Here is an 18161-nt window from a genome sequence, read left to right on the forward strand (position 1 = left end):
ATAAGACAGAGGAATAGGCAGGCAGATAAGCCTATTTCCACCAGAGTGCTGGGACTCAGCACTTCAATGCACAAAGCTAAGCTATAACTTCCATATTTCAGGATCTACCTGCACCTCTTCTTTGTTAAGAGAAGGTGGAAACAGGGACTTATTCTCAGAAGTTCCTGTCTCTGGTACTCCTTAGGAAACTAATAGCATTGCTTCCCTTTCCTCTTCACACTGCAGACACCAGTGATTTAATTAATAGCATATCTTTTTTTTGCACTTGTATCTCCTTCATGTAAAACTCTGAGCACCACCAGACCCATGCTAGGTACTGATTATATCACCTCATGATGTACACAATTCCCCCAAATCCCAGCTCTGCTCCCTTTACCCATCCTTTCTCTAGCAATGAAAAGGGAAGGTAGCAGGCAATTTGTTCAGACTCACAGAGGCCACTTGGCAGCAAGACAGTTTTAGCCCAGGGTTTGTGGAACGAGGAGGCTGAGCTCTCATAAGTGCTTGTACAGGTATCTCTGCCATTCACAAATGAACTCTACTCTGCATCACCACAGACACTCATTGAACATTTATCCTGATGTAATGCATAAATCTCTCACATGGATTTGCTACAGCTTTCAACAGGGATTTCAGTTTGAATTTGAGATTATGGTTTTAGAGTATGCACTGAAATTTTGGGAATTTCATTCCTCCTGGGCTGTCTAAACCTCTCCAATGCAAACTGTTGCCACTGAACTCACATTCAGTGTGATGTGAGTGGCCTTTCAGACAAAACAGGCGGCCACATCCATCCCTCTACCCATCAGGAATCACAGAGTGTTTTTTTCTTAAGCTTTTAGGGTATAAGCAGCTGTTACTCAGCTGAGCTGAGCTGCTAGTCTCAGCACTTTCAAAATTCCATGAGAACATTTAAGTCCCCTATGCCAGGGCAGACTGCTTGACTACATCGCCAAAACTGAAAAGAGACTAATTTTCAGAAAAGGTGTGAGGTACACAATTGTTTTTTTCTCCCCACAAACTGGACAAAACAAAATCCCCCCTTTATGAGAGCTCTTCCAGCCCCAAACAGTCCCATAAAATGGAAGCAGTGCTTTCAAGTTTCCTTTAATTAGCATCACTTTCCTCTCAACCACCCCATCTCCTTCTGCAGCTCAAGCATATACAACAGTTGAACTAGAACATGGACAGGACTGAGCAGTCCAAGATGTCTCTGTTCCTCGGCCACAATCCCACTCTTAGAAACATAAACTAGCAGGTTAGTATGGCCTTGAACAAACAGGACAGAATGTATACACAGTAAAACTAAATGCTGACAAAATGTAAGAGACAATACAAGGGACCGTGGCGTTTTAGGATTGTGTAGGTATTTACCATGGGAGTGTATTTCATAAAAATTAGCATAATTAATTAGAAATCTCTTTTTCTCCATCTTGTTTCAGATCACATCAACACTACTGAAATAATTAAATGTATATGTACATATTATTATTCCTGCTTTTACACAGATCTTAAATAAAAATTTTATGTATATGGCATCTGGTTTAGTTCTACAAATGGTATATTGAAATTTAATCACATTGAACTGCTATTATTTATAAAACTTCCCTTATAAAAAAGATAATATTTGGAAATTTTTTACTTTTCAGCATTTATATTTTTATTTTCATAATACTTACCATGCTGGAGGGCTTTTAGTGGAAACCAAAACAGAATGAATGAGTGGAAGAGGCCATTTAAACAATGAACCCAGAAAACCTGAGAAAGAGAAAACAGAAAATCCATGAGAACCATTTGCAATAAACTAGCTCTGTGAACCCTGACCTTTCTTTTTATCCGTGTGTTAGATTCACAAAATGTGTTTTTGTTAGGCCACCACTGTGAAGTAATATAACTGACAGGCACTTTCTGCCTCTTAGCTCTTTATGGGTCATTTGTTTATTTTTATGCTTTGGAAAAAAGTGTGTATTATCTCCTCCTTTTAATTTCAATTCAGAAGGGAAATTAAAATATAAAAATATAGGAATATCATCAAAAAAATGAGCCTCAACTAGACAGCTGGAACAATTGCTACATTCTAAGTGGGGAATTAAAAAGAACTCCAGCTTTCAAAATTTGCATTTAGCCTAAGAATAAATTTAGATAGTAGAAAAATGAAAACCTGAGTTACACATATGCCTAACATATATTCCCACACACAAAGGAATTTAAAAAGGACAAATATGAGGTTCTTCCTTAAATTTCTCCTTAGGTACTCCACTTTTGAGGAGCACAATTTGATCGTATTGAAATTCCTTTAATGTATTTGCTAAACAATTGAAGTTTTACTTCCAAACCTATTTTCATTTGTAAAAAGATGCCTTCTGCAAAGGATTGTATTAAGAAAAAACACTCTATAAATGCTTTCCACAATATGTTGCTTAATGACATAAAAAGACTCAATAAAAAATATATAGCCCATTTCCTTCAGTATGGCAACAATGTTTTTTTCACTAACAATGCTTTTGACTGTTATGCCTTTTATTGTAACTGACTGATGTGTATCTTGAGTGTTAAGGTGTTCAAACAATTGAAATTAAGTTGCCTGTCTCACATTTTCCACAGTCTCAATGTCTTTTGTTAGATTATTCAGCTACACTTGGTTGCATGTCCAAGTGTACATGCAATTTACACTTAGTCCAATTTACACTCTAATACTTTGCACATTTAAACTTGTGCTACTCATTAACCTTTGTCTCTCCTTCTTGCTATGTCATTACCAGAAGTTTTTATTTGACAGAAAGCACAGGTGGGTGCAAGAAAAATTAGTTCTACTTTTCCATTTTCCTGACCAATTCTTTTTGTCCCATGCTAATCCTTTAACCTCTGTCATGACCTCATAACCTTTGATCCCTTTTACCATAACAAATATCTGCATCAATATTCAAGGCAGTAATGTTTCCAAATCTTTAACACCAACTATTCAACTTATATAGGTGGGAATTTTGTAGCTGGTGAGTTTGTAGACATTTACTCATAGCAAATGTTGTACGGGAATAGTCACAGAATTTCCAATTAAGTCAACAATACATCTGTGCAATAAAAAAAAATAAATTAAAGCTTATTTTAGAACAGAAAAGCAGCTATTATAATTCATACTTACGCTGTTTATTAAAACTATCACAACACAAAAGCTTCTGTATTTATGAGACCATGAAAAGCCTCATATTTGGAAAGCATTCACAGGGACACAAGAGTCTGTGTTACAGTATCCTTACAACTTTCAGGCTGGCTTTTATAGGTGAAGGGATGAAATGAGGCAGAAGGAGAAAAATCTCATCTGTTTCAGTGAATAAAGATAGTTTAGACAAATAGTTACGTATATATTGGGGTAACTTCAGTTATATAGCACAAGTGGTGCAGATATAAAAGTTAAGTATGCTGTAACAGCTCTGCATATTTACTACAGACCATCACATGTAAGCATTGTTAATTCCAGGATATATTGAAAATGTCTCCAAGTTCAACACAAAATGACATTACTTGAAATATCACAATTATATTTATGAAAAATAAAATCAGAAGAATAATTTACAAAATTTAAATACTCATGAAATCACAGATTCAGGCACAAGTTTAACTTGGTTTTTAAAAAGAGATTTTTTATGGGCAATGCTGTAGAAATCTTCTGTATTTTATTTGTTAAAGAGTCCCACATTCTTTTACTACTACTTATGCTAGTATCTCTAAGATGAATATCACCCATTTCCCACCAAAAGTAGCTTCAGATTCCTTTTGATCCACACTGACACATTCTTGACTCCAAGTATTTTTTCCCAAAACTCAAAGTTAAACCATAAAATCACAACTCCAAATTGACAAAGAATAGTACCACGTCCCTCCCTCTACAAATCTACTGACAGTTCTTATTGTCCACTGCAGCACTTCTCCACAGGCTTCAGTAATCCATTTCCATAAAACAGTACAAATACATACAGCCCAGCAACAGTGAGGTCTAATCACTTCTGCCTACAGAAGACAGCTTTATTACCAGCAGGAAAAAAAAAAGGGATTAAAAAAATGAAATCCTAGTTGTCCATTTCCATACTTGGTAAAAATGAATATATATATGTATATATGTATGATTTGTACCATTCACTGACAAGTATATACCTGGAAATAGTAGCAATAAAAATTCCCTCAATTTTTAATTATGAGCAGCATAGAACAAAAAGGGTAACTATACTGAATTCCTATGAATTTTTGCTTTATGTTTAATCTTTACAAAGATCTACCTTAGTATTAAAGTCCAGTGCATTTTGGGAGGTCTTGTATAACTCAGGGTATTTCAGCATGTTTTCTTTTCGGCAGGATCTTTCAAATATTCCAAGAGTTAGAGGAGGCATTGCTGTAAACATCTAGGTGGTTTAAAAAGAAAAAATTGCAAAATTTTAGAAGTGAGGATTTGCTTAAAGATTGCTTACTCAAGATACATTAATGCTTAAATGTACTTAAAGGCACAGAAATTGTCTTACCACATTGTAAAGACCTATACACCATCTTTCAAAAAGAATTTGTCCAGAAAAGCCATTGACAAATGCAAACCAGACCTGCAAAAGATCAGAACTGTGTATTACTCAAATGTCTTGCAAGGTACAATAAACAGATTTTTCCTGAGCCTCTCAAAAAAGGATACCCCTACAACACAGTTGAAAATGTTGTGGTTTAAACCCATATGAAAAAATTAATTATAAACCCAACTTTCAATCAAGGACAGTGGGCAATCTAGGCAGATATGTGAGCAATTCCATGCAAACAGGAAAACATTCAAAGGAGGTCGCTATTTTCAGAAGAATTGTCAGGTTCTTTAAGGTTTTAAGAGTGATTTAAGCTCACTTAATTCTTAATGAAATAAAAATTCTGAGAAATATGGGCTGGTGGAGGAGGAACCTACAGATGAGCAGTCATCATCTTCCCATTGTTAGCAAACTTGACTAAGAGAATTCATAGACTAACCTGCTGTTTGGAACTTAAAACTACCAATAATCCTTACTCATAAAAGAATTAGGTTTTACCAGAGCACTAAAGTAGAACTACTTAGTTAAGAAACACTAACTCAGCTACAGGGTACTGTAGAAAGGGAAGTGGACATATCATTAACTGCATAATTTTAATAATTTTTTGCTAAAAGGTTAGGTGAAAGCAGATTTAATTTGAAACATGTGATAACATATTTTCTAATGGATGCAGCATATCTACTTTCTCCTATTATTCTCATCCTTGAATTAGTTCAATGACAAAGTGGAGAAGCAGCACATCTGACGAATCTTTATTACCAAGGTACACTGAAACTACATGGTTTACGAAAAACGCAAGCTCGCAGGTAAGACAAGTCAAAATCATCTGAACATTCTACTCCCTTTAACACTCAGGTTTTTCAAGTGAATTTTTAAATGCTGCTTTCTTACAGTTCACATTTCATTGAACTTCATTAAGGAAGCATGAATTACTACAATCAATATGTATGTTTATCAGTATGTACCCAGCCTGACCTTCAGGGGACTGGATTCTATGACCAAAGTCAGATTTTTTTTAAAATCACGCGGTGCAATGTCTGAACATGACTATGACTACTTTGAGATAGAAAACATCCTGAATTTGGTAACTATTAACACAAAAATTGCCAGATAAAATCCAGCTAAAATTGCTGTTTGTTCAACAGATAAGAGTAATTCTTTTTTTGGTGGCCACTTATTAAAACAAGATTGAATACAAAATCATGACTGTTCAAGGCTGAAATACAGAAAGAGAGAATACCCTGAATTTTCCAAAATCTAATAATGCTAAATTTGTTTACTTTGGTAGATTTAAGTGCAGCAAGCACAATTTTCTAACCTTTCAGACTACACACTTAAAAGACAATGAAATTACTTAATTTTAGCTGAATCAGATTTTTAGCAGCTTTTGTATTTTGATTTTTGAATTTCAAAAGATGAATTATGATTTAATTGTGATGAATTTGTTGGCAGCAGTTTCTAGGTAGCTGAGTGTAACAGTGCAAGATGAGTACATAATCAATTGTGCATTACAGAGTAATTAATTATGCATTCAACATCAGTACAACTGATGCTTTTTCCCTTGTTTGTATCAAATACTGGAGTAAATTTCAGAAATACTGATTTTAAAAGGTTAGGGTGGTGGAAGATATGTGACTCAGTAGCTGGTCATAAATATGTGTACATCTCATTGCTGGTAATTGCAAATAGAGTTAAGAAAAGTATCACTCTCTAGGAAGAAAACAGAAGACCACAAATACACATAGAATTGACCCTTCATAACCCAAGGAGTATATGGAAAAGACATTAACCTTCCACTGTGATTTAACTAGCAGGCAAAGTGTTATAAAACACTAATTTTAAATGAAAGGCCTAAATAGATACACTGAATCTATTCCACATGTTGACTGCTCTTACAGGTAAGTGATGTTAAGCAACAGTTGGAAATGTTTTGGAGTGAATTTTAAAAAGCAAGGCAAGCATTTAGAATAAAATTTTACTTTGCAATGGAATGTTGTTTTCAGCTTATTTTGTACAGAATTTAAGTTAGAATTTTCAAGGTGTTTAAACTGAAAGTGGTTTTAGTATAAAACTGTAAAGAAATCCTTTAAGGCATAGTATTGACTTCCTGTAATATTAGCATTTACTTTTTTCTAAAGAAAGCACACAAGTTACAGGCATTTTAGTTCATTTTAGTGTATGAAGGGACTGGAATGTATCTCGGTCAGAGGCCTAGATGCAAACTAAAGAGAGATGAAATCTGGTAGCATCTCTAAGTCCTGAAGTTCTTAAATATCAATAAAAGTCTATGAAGAAGAAATCTTTCAATGGGGCTAAAAGCAGTGGTCTCTGGTAGAAACGCTACTGTTTAGTGGAATACCACATATTTAACTTCTAGAGGCAAAACATCTTTAGTATCTAAGCAGAAACATTAATTTTATATTATTTACAAGATAGTATTTGAATATTCATGTTAAGAACAACTGATTCATGCCATAGTGGCTCAAAATTAAAAGATCTAAAAGGTGGGAAAAGAAAAGACAAAGGACTTTCACAGCCCTCACCTCAAATTATAAGAGAAGAAGGAAAAAACCCACCAATTTGACTTAACTTCTGACTCTTTGGCCCTAGAAAATTACATTCTTAACCCTGTATGAAAAAAGTAATATGGAGCTTACTACATTATTAATAGTCACAAGAAACACTTGCTCTGCAGTGGGCAATTTATTCAGAGACAAGAGTGTTCCATCCTAGTTATGACAGACAATGAAAGCAGCTGTAACTGCAAAATAGGTTTTTAGGATGCTGGACCTAACACTGATTTAGGAGCAGACTCAAACATTCCTCTCTTGGGGAATAGGTCCTACTCCAACAACTCAAATTACTAACCCAGCTCCCTTTTACAGAAGGAAAGATGATTGGTGCTCTTAAAAAGTATTTTAGACTATATATGTGAACAGGCAGCGAAAACTAGACCATTCTGTAGTTCAATGCCTACAAAATTTTCCATTGAAAAGGAAGGATTTAGGTCCCCAGCCTGTCTAAAATGAGATGAACCTCAACAAAGATCCCTGTATTTCTAAGTTTTCCAACCATGTAATGCAAAAATGTGGGCACGAGCACAATCACTTTCTGCTATGTGTGTTTCAAACTGAACTCGGTGCAGTTTGCACCCCTCAAGTAAGCCATGGCACAGTGAGCCACAGCAGCTGACCTGTGCTTGTCTTGGTCTTTTATGCTTTCATTTGATGTTTCATGTTAGGTCTTCTTATTTTTTGAAAATGTAAATCCTTTTTATTTAATATGAACCAGTTATTTTACATAATTACTAGTTATTACTAGATAGCAAAATGAGAAGTAGGAATAGGAAAATTTTGTTCCTCTGATGTCAAAGAGTGATTTTCATAACTTCAGAAAATGAGTAGTTTAATGACAGAGTGTTTACAGTAATGGTAATTACAAAAATAAAACCAAGCCACAAAGGAGTTCTCAATCATGAGAACAATCTCAATCTCAACCACCTTCATAAAATAATGACAGCTCCTCCAAAATAAGTATGAGACTTTGCATTGGCTTATCCTATGTGAGTGTGATGCTCTGTACAGGCTTAATAAAGCACATTAGCGGTCTATTAGAGAGTCAGAGTTTTCACTTGCAATTTAGACTGATACATCAGAATACAACCTCTCAAGTCACTGTGACTAGTCCTATACAAAAGATGAGGCCCATATTTAAATAGCTATTGCATCAAGACACAGAGTAGAAAAACATTATTACAGACCACTTGTAGTTTCTTATGAATAGGAGTTTAAATGTCAATAAGCACTGATCACTGGGCTTGAGTATTACCATAGACCTTTACCATTTTCTGAATTAAGAAACCAATTGACATCAATTTCATATGAGCTCATGAATACCTAGGAAAAAGGCTGTACTGAAGATTAAATGGAATATTTTCCATTATTTTCTTGATTAGTACCGAGCAGATATTTAAAAACAGGATACACATCTATTAAGTAAAGGTAGGTATTTTTAGTTATTGTCAGAATAAAAGGAAACTTGTTTAAAGTAACTTCCAGACATGCCTTTCACAGTACTATTTTCTAAACTCCAAGACAGAGGAGGTGTGGCCACAAAAGCCTCACAGAAGTTTTCCTGATGTAGCATTTCTGCATATTAAGCAGCAGCTTACAAATACTCATTGAGCTCCCTGCTCCCACGCCTGATCTGTACAAAAAAACTGAAAAGAGAGACTCAAGACTGGCAGTTGTCCTTTCTGGAGACATTGAATGATGAATTTCTGCCCATTCACTCACAGTATTGACATGAGCTATTAACATCTCTGAAAAGTTTTCTGAGCTGACAAACATTGGGTATACAGGAATTCAAGGAGACTTTATTTTGTCTTCCAGAGAAGGTGTATATGGCAAAATTGTTGCATGCATTATATATAAAGGGTCATAACAACCCATATCAAAATGATCTCTTTGCCCTTCAATCCGCTCAGACTACCGGAAGAGACTACCTGTTCATAAAATCAAAGCCTTTTCATCTTTAGTCTATCATCTCTGTACCCTGCATTTTACTTTCTCTCTCAAAAAATACAAATAGTGGGATACTTACATCTGATTTGTTAAAAATTTACAATACGTTTGCAGGTGACAATGACGGAAATTTAAGCAAAATAAGTAAAGCCAACCTTTGTATGCTTTCTATAAGCAAAGCATACATTAATACTGTTTTTTTCAAATTCTTCTAGACCTACTGCTAATCAGTACTTCTGGAAGTCTGATCATGTAAGTAGATATACAGCCTTTGAAATACAGGATCTAAAGTCTGCCACTTCTACACAATAAAGGACCTTTAGTGAACTTGCTTTTTCTATAGCTTCCTACTTTATATTTTTCTAAACAGGCTACAAACTTGCTGCCACTTAGAGAGAAACAGATTTGCAGTAATAACACAGTATAACAGAACGAGAGAAAAAAAAAGAAATTTAGAAAATGTAAAAAATGTGGTAAGAAAAATGAACTCCTTTAGCTACAACATTTGTGCATAAAAAATGATTAAAGTATTTTCAAATATTATGAGTAAGGTCAAATAAGTAAGCATCAAAATTGGAAATATGAATCTAATGTTTACATCAGGTTTAAAAGATATAATGCATTTTCTTACAGTAAAACTGAATACTTACTTTGCAAGTTTAAGATACTAAATTGAAAATACATTAAAAAAAACTATGAAAATTTAAAGAGTATCTGTTAACCCCATTAACACAGAAATATGTAAGACTATCAGTAAAATTTATTTTATGGTCAAGATTTTCAAAAGTTAAATATTTTTTCCACATTTTTAACCCAAAGTTTCACTGTGAATGTAAAGTTTGAATTAAATACATATATATATATATATATATATATATATATATATATATATATATATATATATATATGTACACACACACAATTATAAAAGATGCAGCAGCTGTCTGAAGAAAACGAAGGGAAGGGAGAGAGTAGCTTAAAAAAATGATTTAAAATATGTTTAAAAATTGTTATGGTTGCTGTGTGGTCATGAAGGGAGTGAAAACTACAATTATACATTCTGTTCTAACCACATCTACCAATAAATGTACATTTATTACAACAGCAATATACAGCAAGATTTCACTCCTTAAAATCCCAGGTGAAAAAACTAGGTCAGCTACTTTCAGGAAAGTATCCCTGTTCTTGAACAGGAGCCTGAGGATGCAGGGTCACCCCATTCAGCAAGGGAAAGGTGTCCAAGAGTGGAACTAAGCCTGCCTGTAAAAACCCTGGGCACTGCTCTGTACAGAAACAGCCCTGCAGTGCAACAGAGACCTTCGAAAGGGCTTCAGCCTCTGAACCCGACAGTCCCTGACACCAGCACAGAGAGCTGAAGCACACACTTCTCTGGGTAAATTTAAGGCAAACTTGTAACTGGGGTCCTTAATTACCGCAAGGATGTTACATGTACAGCATTTCAATAAGCTAGCAATATTAGAAACATATTTAGTACTAATATTTACCTTACATTTTTAAACAACTGCGGTTTTTTAAAGTACCAAAAAAAAAAAAATCAGATTAATTGGTTTATTAAAAATTTCAAGATTCAGTACTAGTAGGCATTTATTTACAGTTAAAATACTTTAAAAATACTATGTCATAACCAAAAGCTCAAAATTCAGGTTTTACTTTCAAGAAATAACATCATGTGCTGTAAAATTACCTCAATAATATAAAGGACTATATTCTTGTAGAAACAATATAAGATGCATTTAGCTACTCTGTTATAATTCCAGGCTCCATGAACCAACAGCAAGTTCTTCAAATACTTGAACTGCAAAAAACATGAAAAATGAACAAACATACAATTAAAACATACATACATAAATATTAATAATATTTTAACTTTTTTATTGTAGTATTTTGCAGTGTAATGACTTACCTGAGCAATTGAGTAGTCTGAAGAATTAGCAGCCTGTAGACCTTCATTCCCACTGATACCAACACCAACATGTGCTGTTTGTATCATACTAACATCATTTGCTCCATCACCAATTGCTAGAGTTACTACCTTAACTTGTTTTTTAACCATTTCTACAACTTCAGATTTTTGAAGTGGTGATACCCTAAGGGATAAAAAAATCAAACAGGTTTAATACAGGAGTTTCGAATGAATGTACTTTTAAAACATACTTTATATTCCGTGAAAAGCTAATAGACCCAGGCCAATTAACATCCTGGTGAGTGATGTGGTCTCATTATTGCCCTTCAAGGGTATATGCCAAAAGCACATTCACAGAAAAATTCATTAAAAAAAAAATTATGAACTTTGGACTACTTAAAAGCCAAAAGAGGATTCTATGTCGAGGATGTCACCTTACCAATTGTGTTAGACAGAACTGTTTTAAAATGTATTTTAAAAAATAAAGGAAAGAAAAAAAATACAGGCTTCAAATTGAAAGTGGCTATGTAATCACATTATTCAGTGGTCAGCCCAACACATGCACAACTATTGGACTTCTAAAAAAGCTGTGTGGGATGAGTCCACAGCCTTGTGGAAAACACTGGGTCGAAAGTTTCTAGGCAATAGCCCTTCTGAAAAATTCTGCGGTCCACCTATATGAAAAAAAATCTTTCTATGATCTTTTGGTACATGTTTTATTTGAACTCTGCTGCTGAGAATTGTACCAAGACTTGCTACAGCCAGCTTCTACAGAAGATTCCTGACCTGAATACTTCTTTTTCATCTCTTTAACCTCTCAGGAACAGTGCCTTAATTCCTTTTTAGACAATGTTATAGGGGCAGCTGGAAGATGGCATTATCACTGCCTCAAGTTCATGGTGAAACCAGCAAAAAATATTTTTCCTTCAATTTACTCACTCTTAGCTGTACATTTTTATTCCAGAATAACCCATTTAACATTCTTCTTGCATATATTACTCCGAAACCAATATAGAGTTGGAATTCAGTTTGTGAAAGTCTTAAAGCCAAACATCTGCTTGGAATTAATAACATACACAGATTTTTTTTTTAAGAGAAATGCCTACTGAGTATTTGTCAGCATCGTCTGTGCAACAGCTAGTCTTAGGAAGAATCCAGTGGCAATAAATGCTTCTGCACAAGTCAATGCAGCCTGCAAACTTAAAAGAAAGTGGTGTAATTTGTACTTTTAGAATGAAGGAGAATTTAAGATGTTTACTGCCTTTATATGGATGAAGAAAGAACTTATATTTTTGTTAAGTCTGGATTTTATATATATATAAATAATTTTTTAAACTGATTTACCTTAACTAAAAACTACCCCTTAAAACTTTTTATTTTCAAGATCATAAACAAGGAAATTAAGTTTTTTGGTACTAAAGACAAAGCATTTAACAGAAATAAATATTTTGGCAGAATTTTGACTTTTGGGAAACATGGGATGTTAAATATGTTCACATTAAAACAGTGATCATTACAAGCAAGTATTTTAGTTTTAAACCAAGCCAATTTTCAAGCAACCACAAAATATTTCAGACATATATCTAGATATGCATTGAAACCAACTGACCTAGGTAAATTATGGAAGTGTAAAATGAAGAAATGGCAGAGAGAATACTACTAGAACTACTAGGAACTTTCATTTTTCACTTTGCTATTTCTTTACAAGAATGCCAATAATAAAAGACAGCTTTTTGTACAGAATACCTCTCAATGGTTCCCCAGTTCAACAAAAACAGAAAAATTATCTCTTCAAATGGCATAAAACATATTTTGTAATCAAGGAAAGAGAAGAAAAAGAAATACAGCTTTAAAAGATCAGTTCTACATGCATCTCCTGCTTGTTACTGTACTGAGGAAACTCAACCTAGCAGAACAAAAACAATACTCCAACTTATCTGTCAGAAAGACTACTGCCATTAGGAAGGTGTTTATGCACAGTATAAACTGTTCATCAGAGAAACTTTTTAGTTTAGAAGATAGTAAAAACTTAGTTTGAAATTCAAACTGAGTCAGGCTGAAGCATGGCTACAAAGCTTAACCACAAAAACATTAATTTAAAAATCCCTTGGTAGCATGGCATTGCTTTTCAGTAGGGATGGAAAGACTAGAAACCTTGTGATTATTTGGATATTGTAATATTACTTCTTTTTCTGTGTCCTTTTGCAAAGCAGAAAAATAGTTCCATTTTGAACAGATTTTTCAGATGAATCTGACTTATTTTAATGGAACAATGGAAGTTTCTAGCTGTAACAGCTGATATTTACAGGAAAGGAAGAAAGCATTCATGGTATAAACAAACCCTATAATAATTGGGCACAATAATGCTTAAGAAAGGCATTCCCACCAGCTTCGGGTAAAAAAAGCACCCTGACTAATACCTTTAACATTTTTGAGAACTTCTTAAACAGTGTAATCCACATCTACAGAAAAGTAGCCTGTGGAGAAAGATCTACAGATGACTCTAGATATGCTAAAACCTGTGGTTAACTGTAATATCAATTCAAGGTCGAGATTAGTGTCTCAACCTTATTGAGACTACTCTTAATGAATTACAAATTATGTTTCTGGAAATATGCAATTTGAGTGACACTGACAAGTACACTGTATTGCAGACTGCTCTACAGTGATATTTCACTTGAATGACTGTAGTTCATAACTTCAGTTTATTTTTACATGTCAATAAAAATAGCATGGAAAGAGAATAATGTAAATCTTACCTGCAACAAATAACAGCTTTACATGACAAAGCCAAATCTAGGAAATACTGTCTTACTCCAAATGTCAAAGCATACTTCAGAGATTTACCATCAATGATGAGAGCAAAATCATTTTCCTTCCTTAAAGCATCACCAAGAGTACTGCAATGATGGCTAAGCGTCTCTCTTGTTCCCTGTTGCACAAAAAAATGACGTCCATTATTTTTAGTTGTTAATATTCTTAAATCCAAATTTTTCAGTGCGATCAGAAACATCGGCACTTTGGTTTTTGAGGAAGGTGCCTTTTGATTCTGCTATCAAATATTATAAAGTGAAAAGAATATTTGCAATAGTTGCACTATTAAAAACACAGTAGAAATGTTGTGACTTGGATGGGTGCACTGTTTACTGGGTAAGAAGTGTAAAACCAGCATCTGTAGGTGCTGTTTGACAGCCAGCTGAACACGAGCCAGGCCAATGGCATCCTGGCCTGTGTCAGCCACAGTGTGCCCAGAAGGACCAGAGCAGTGATTGTCCCCCTGTACTCAGCACTGGAGAGACCACGCCTCAAGTCCTGTGCTCAGTTCTGGGCCCCTCCTGACAAGAAAGACATTGAGATGTCAGCACATGTCCAGAGAATGGCAACAGAACTGAGGAAGGGTCTGGAGCAGAAGGAGCTGGGATTGTGCAACCTGGAGAAGAGAAGGCTCAGGGAGGACCTTACTGCTCTCTACAACTCCATGAAAGGAGGCGGTAGTGAGATGGTGGGTCAGTTTCTTCTTCCATGCAACCAGTGACAGACAAGAGGATATAGTCTCAAGTTTTTCTAGGGGAGGTTTAGATTTGATATAAGAAAAATTTCTTTACTGAAAAGGCGCTCAGACATTGGTACAGGCTGCCCAGGGAAGTGGTGGAGTCACTCCCCACAGAAGTACTCAAAATGCTTGTGGATGCAGAACTTGGGGACATTGTTTAGTGGTGAACTCTTTTGTTTAAACTAACCTTAATTTTTTATCAGAAGCAGACATGCCATGAGGTAGCTCCAAGAATACCATATTTTAAAACAAAAACCCTCATACCCCAAGACAAAAAAAACTCTAATTGTAAAATTGTCGTATTAAAATTCCTTTGTGGGCACAGTCCCTATGCTGAAATCACATGCCTCAGATTAAACGCAGCATAAAAATGTCCCTTATGAAATATTTGCATATTTCAATGGAATATTTTTCAATAAAACTGAATGGTAATCAAACTATTTTCCAGTTCCAGTTTAAATTCACAAATAAAAGAATAAGGCTACGTTAGGACGTTTGTCTGCGATTACCAGTACTGGAGTGAAATTTAGCAGTCCATGAGGTCAATATGAAGGAAGGCAAAAAAAATCCAGTGCTCTTGTACACAACTCTAAGGACTGACTAACAAAACCCACATTTGGCTTGTGAAGCTAAGCTAAGATGTTCATGGGACTAGAGCCCCAAAACAAATAACTTTCTAAAGAGTTGAGATACCTAAATACTTTCAGTTCTAGACCAGCTAATCTCTACTGGGGACTGAGGAGGTGCATGGGGTTGAGATATTTTTCTTATAATTTCATGAATAAGGTTATTTGTTCAAATTAAAGTGGATCTTTTATTTTAGCATATTCTTTGTAAGCTCAGTTCACAGAGCTGGGATACATTCTGAACAAAATACATTTTATTCTAACTTCCTCTGTCTTGCATGCTTAAGTCGTAACAATGACCAAATTGTTTGTTTTGTTTGTTTGGTATTTGTTTTGTTACATTTTTTTTTTCATGTCTTTGAGACAGGGGAATCTGCATGTCCATAAAGGAAAGGGATTAGATTTGAGCAAGCTGTGTTTTAGGAAAAGTCACTGGTATACAATGGACATATACTACTATTTTAACAACAAGGGGAGGAAGCATTCACTTAATGCCACTGTTCTCAGTGCAAGGTTTCAGTGTTTTTCAGAAGAGTATGCAGATCAAGAAAAGCCAACCTCCCTAACTCCACTGAAACTATCAACATTATACAGCCAAGAGGCTATACTTTAGAGACAAGGAGGAGAGGACTGCCACAGAGCAACTCTTAGCAAAGATCCCAAATACACAAGTGCCATGACACTGGGATTATCTTCTTCAAGCTCTTCTGGCTGCTCAGTTCCTCTCATGATGAGGAAACTGGCAGAAAACTTCATAAATAGTCTCTTGTTAAAATATTTGCATAGAGCTAGTTTACTCTTATTTTTTGAACTGCCTCTCAGATTACATTCACCTGCACCTAAAAAAACCATTATATACCTTATCACCAAAACCAGATTTTCAAGTGACCAGTTTGCATGTACAAATTCAGCTGGCATAAGATATTTGCATGTCCATGCACTCCATACTTTGGGCATGTAAGGAAAGGACCTCTCAATCTCTATACACTCCAGTCTGAAATAGGGAGTACAATGCAGCTATCATTGCAGCTACTACCTTTTATTCTTACACTATATTTATAAAAAATTACTATAAAAATGTATTGCTTGATAGATATTTATTGAGCTTTTGAATCACCACACTATAAGTGGTTCATCTGCAATGCTTGTATAATGTGAAGCTCCTGGCTTTGAGCCTGCATGGCTACATGGAATTCATTTGCTCATAGTTGTGAAGTTCCTTTGTGTAGTGGCTGCACTGTGATTTCAGAAGGTGTAGACTGTTTTCCAGTTATTCAGTAACATTCTGTCACAAAGATCATACAGTCTTCCAAGCATGGAATACTAAAATTAAGAAAGCAACCCCCCAAAACAAACATAAATAACATCCCCCCAAACCATGGTTTTGGTAGAATTTTCTATGTATGTCCAGATAAATAGACATTCCAACTGATTTTTTACACCACATTCACTATGATGTCTGGATATTTTAAGCAATAAAATAATGTTTCATTAAGAGAGAACTTTAAAGATTATACTTACATCAAGAGAGCCTTCATTTATAACAATTAGTCCCATGTTCTTTCTCAAAAGTTTACAAGAGTGACCTGTTAGAAAAGATTTTGTTTTTAAAAATCGGTTTCCCAAAGTCCATTATAATATAACAAGGCTTTTTTTTTCCTATAAAAGACCTACAGATAGAATTAAAAATAAAATTTCCCTAGCTGAAATAAATGATAAAAAAATTCCACTTATTTTATATAAGTACATACAGTTACCAAGTCCGAACAGTTAGAATTTCCCTTGCTGCAACTTGCAGCTGTTCTGCCTTATTCAGAAGTGCTTTAAACAGAGTTACAGAAAACAACAAACAGATCTCCCTAAGCCTTGTAAATTTTTAGAATGCAACTTGCATTTCCTTCAAAACTTGCATATATACACCTTTTCATTCTTTCTTTTATTCTTTGATGCATTAAAGAGGAAGCATTTTCTGTGCTAATGATGTAGGCTGCCTAGTCAAAAATATGTATCACCATTCTTAATATAGTGGATATATTGGTATTATGTGTATTGCCTCAAACCTGAAGGTACTAAGGAAAATAACCTTAGATCAACTGTATCATGTGCATATGGAGAGTTTTTAAAAAAAACTCAAAATAATAGCATCCAATAAAAAGGATCTAGATGACTAAAGTCAGGCTTTAGTTTGGACACGCATCTACACTACAGCAGTAAGTGCTGTTATGGTCATAGGCAAAGAATATTAAATGTTAGGAACAGCTTTCATGTATAACTATTTAAAGATACAGATTTATCATTGCTGAAATCAGTCTTCTTTACCATCCTTCATAATAAAAAGGAAAGAATAAAAATTAACCTTTGTTAAAAGGTTATAGTACTTTAGTTCACCTTTCTTGGAAAGGAGGAAAAATAGAGAAGGGAAACTAAGAATACATACATTCTCTTGATATGATTCCCTCTCACTGTCAAAAGTCAATATATTCTTTTAGATTAATTTCATACGCTGTAAAAAAGTACAAGTCCCTATTTTTTCTCTAACATAACTTTTTTGTGCTCTTAGTATTTTAACAGAGGCAGAATTCACCATTCCCAGTCTTCCCCCTATCACTGACTAAAAAATAATTTTACATTCAAATTAGCTGGAGTGACATATGATATTACTACTTTTTACAGGACAACTTTCCACTCTGAAAGAAATTTTACTCTATCAACTGCCATTATTTTTAAACCCATAACAAAGACATCAAATAAATACAAATATAATACCAATATTAATGGCAGTCTCTTGTTTGTCCCCAGTAAGTATCCAGATTTTTATGTCTGCTTTCATGAGGGTCTCTATGGTTTCAGGCACTTTGTCTTGTAGTTTATCTTCAATTGCTGTTGCTCCGAGCAGCTGAAGATTCTGTGAATACAAAATATTTCATACATACAGGTTTTTTTTTTTTTAATTTAGATTCAATTTCAATGTTCCATTTA

General features: G+C 34.6%; 1 protein-coding gene across 1 annotated transcript in view; it reads right to left on the bottom strand.

Moving 5' to 3' along the window:
• Nucleotides 1-18161, bottom strand: part of ATP8A1 (ATPase phospholipid transporting 8A1) — a gene marked incomplete at its 5' end in the record, with an annotated part of 99320 nt that overhangs the window by 27524 nt on the left and 53635 nt on the right. The window contains 8 exons of the mRNA XM_084203998.1: nucleotides 1680-1758; nucleotides 4275-4397; nucleotides 4515-4589; nucleotides 10785-10895; nucleotides 11004-11187; nucleotides 13763-13935; nucleotides 16704-16768; nucleotides 17949-18087. Coding sequence (XP_084060124.1) covers nucleotides 1680-1758; nucleotides 4275-4397; nucleotides 4515-4589; nucleotides 10785-10895; nucleotides 11004-11187; nucleotides 13763-13935; nucleotides 16704-16768; nucleotides 17949-18087 — 949 coding nt within the window. The remainder of the gene's footprint in view (nucleotides 1-1679; nucleotides 1759-4274; nucleotides 4398-4514; nucleotides 4590-10784; nucleotides 10896-11003; nucleotides 11188-13762; nucleotides 13936-16703; nucleotides 16769-17948; nucleotides 18088-18161) is intronic.

Source organism: Fringilla coelebs, assembly GCF_963513975.1.
Source record: "Fringilla coelebs genome assembly, chromosome: 4".
Classification (NCBI taxonomy): domain Eukaryota; kingdom Metazoa; phylum Chordata; class Aves; order Passeriformes; family Fringillidae; genus Fringilla; species Fringilla coelebs.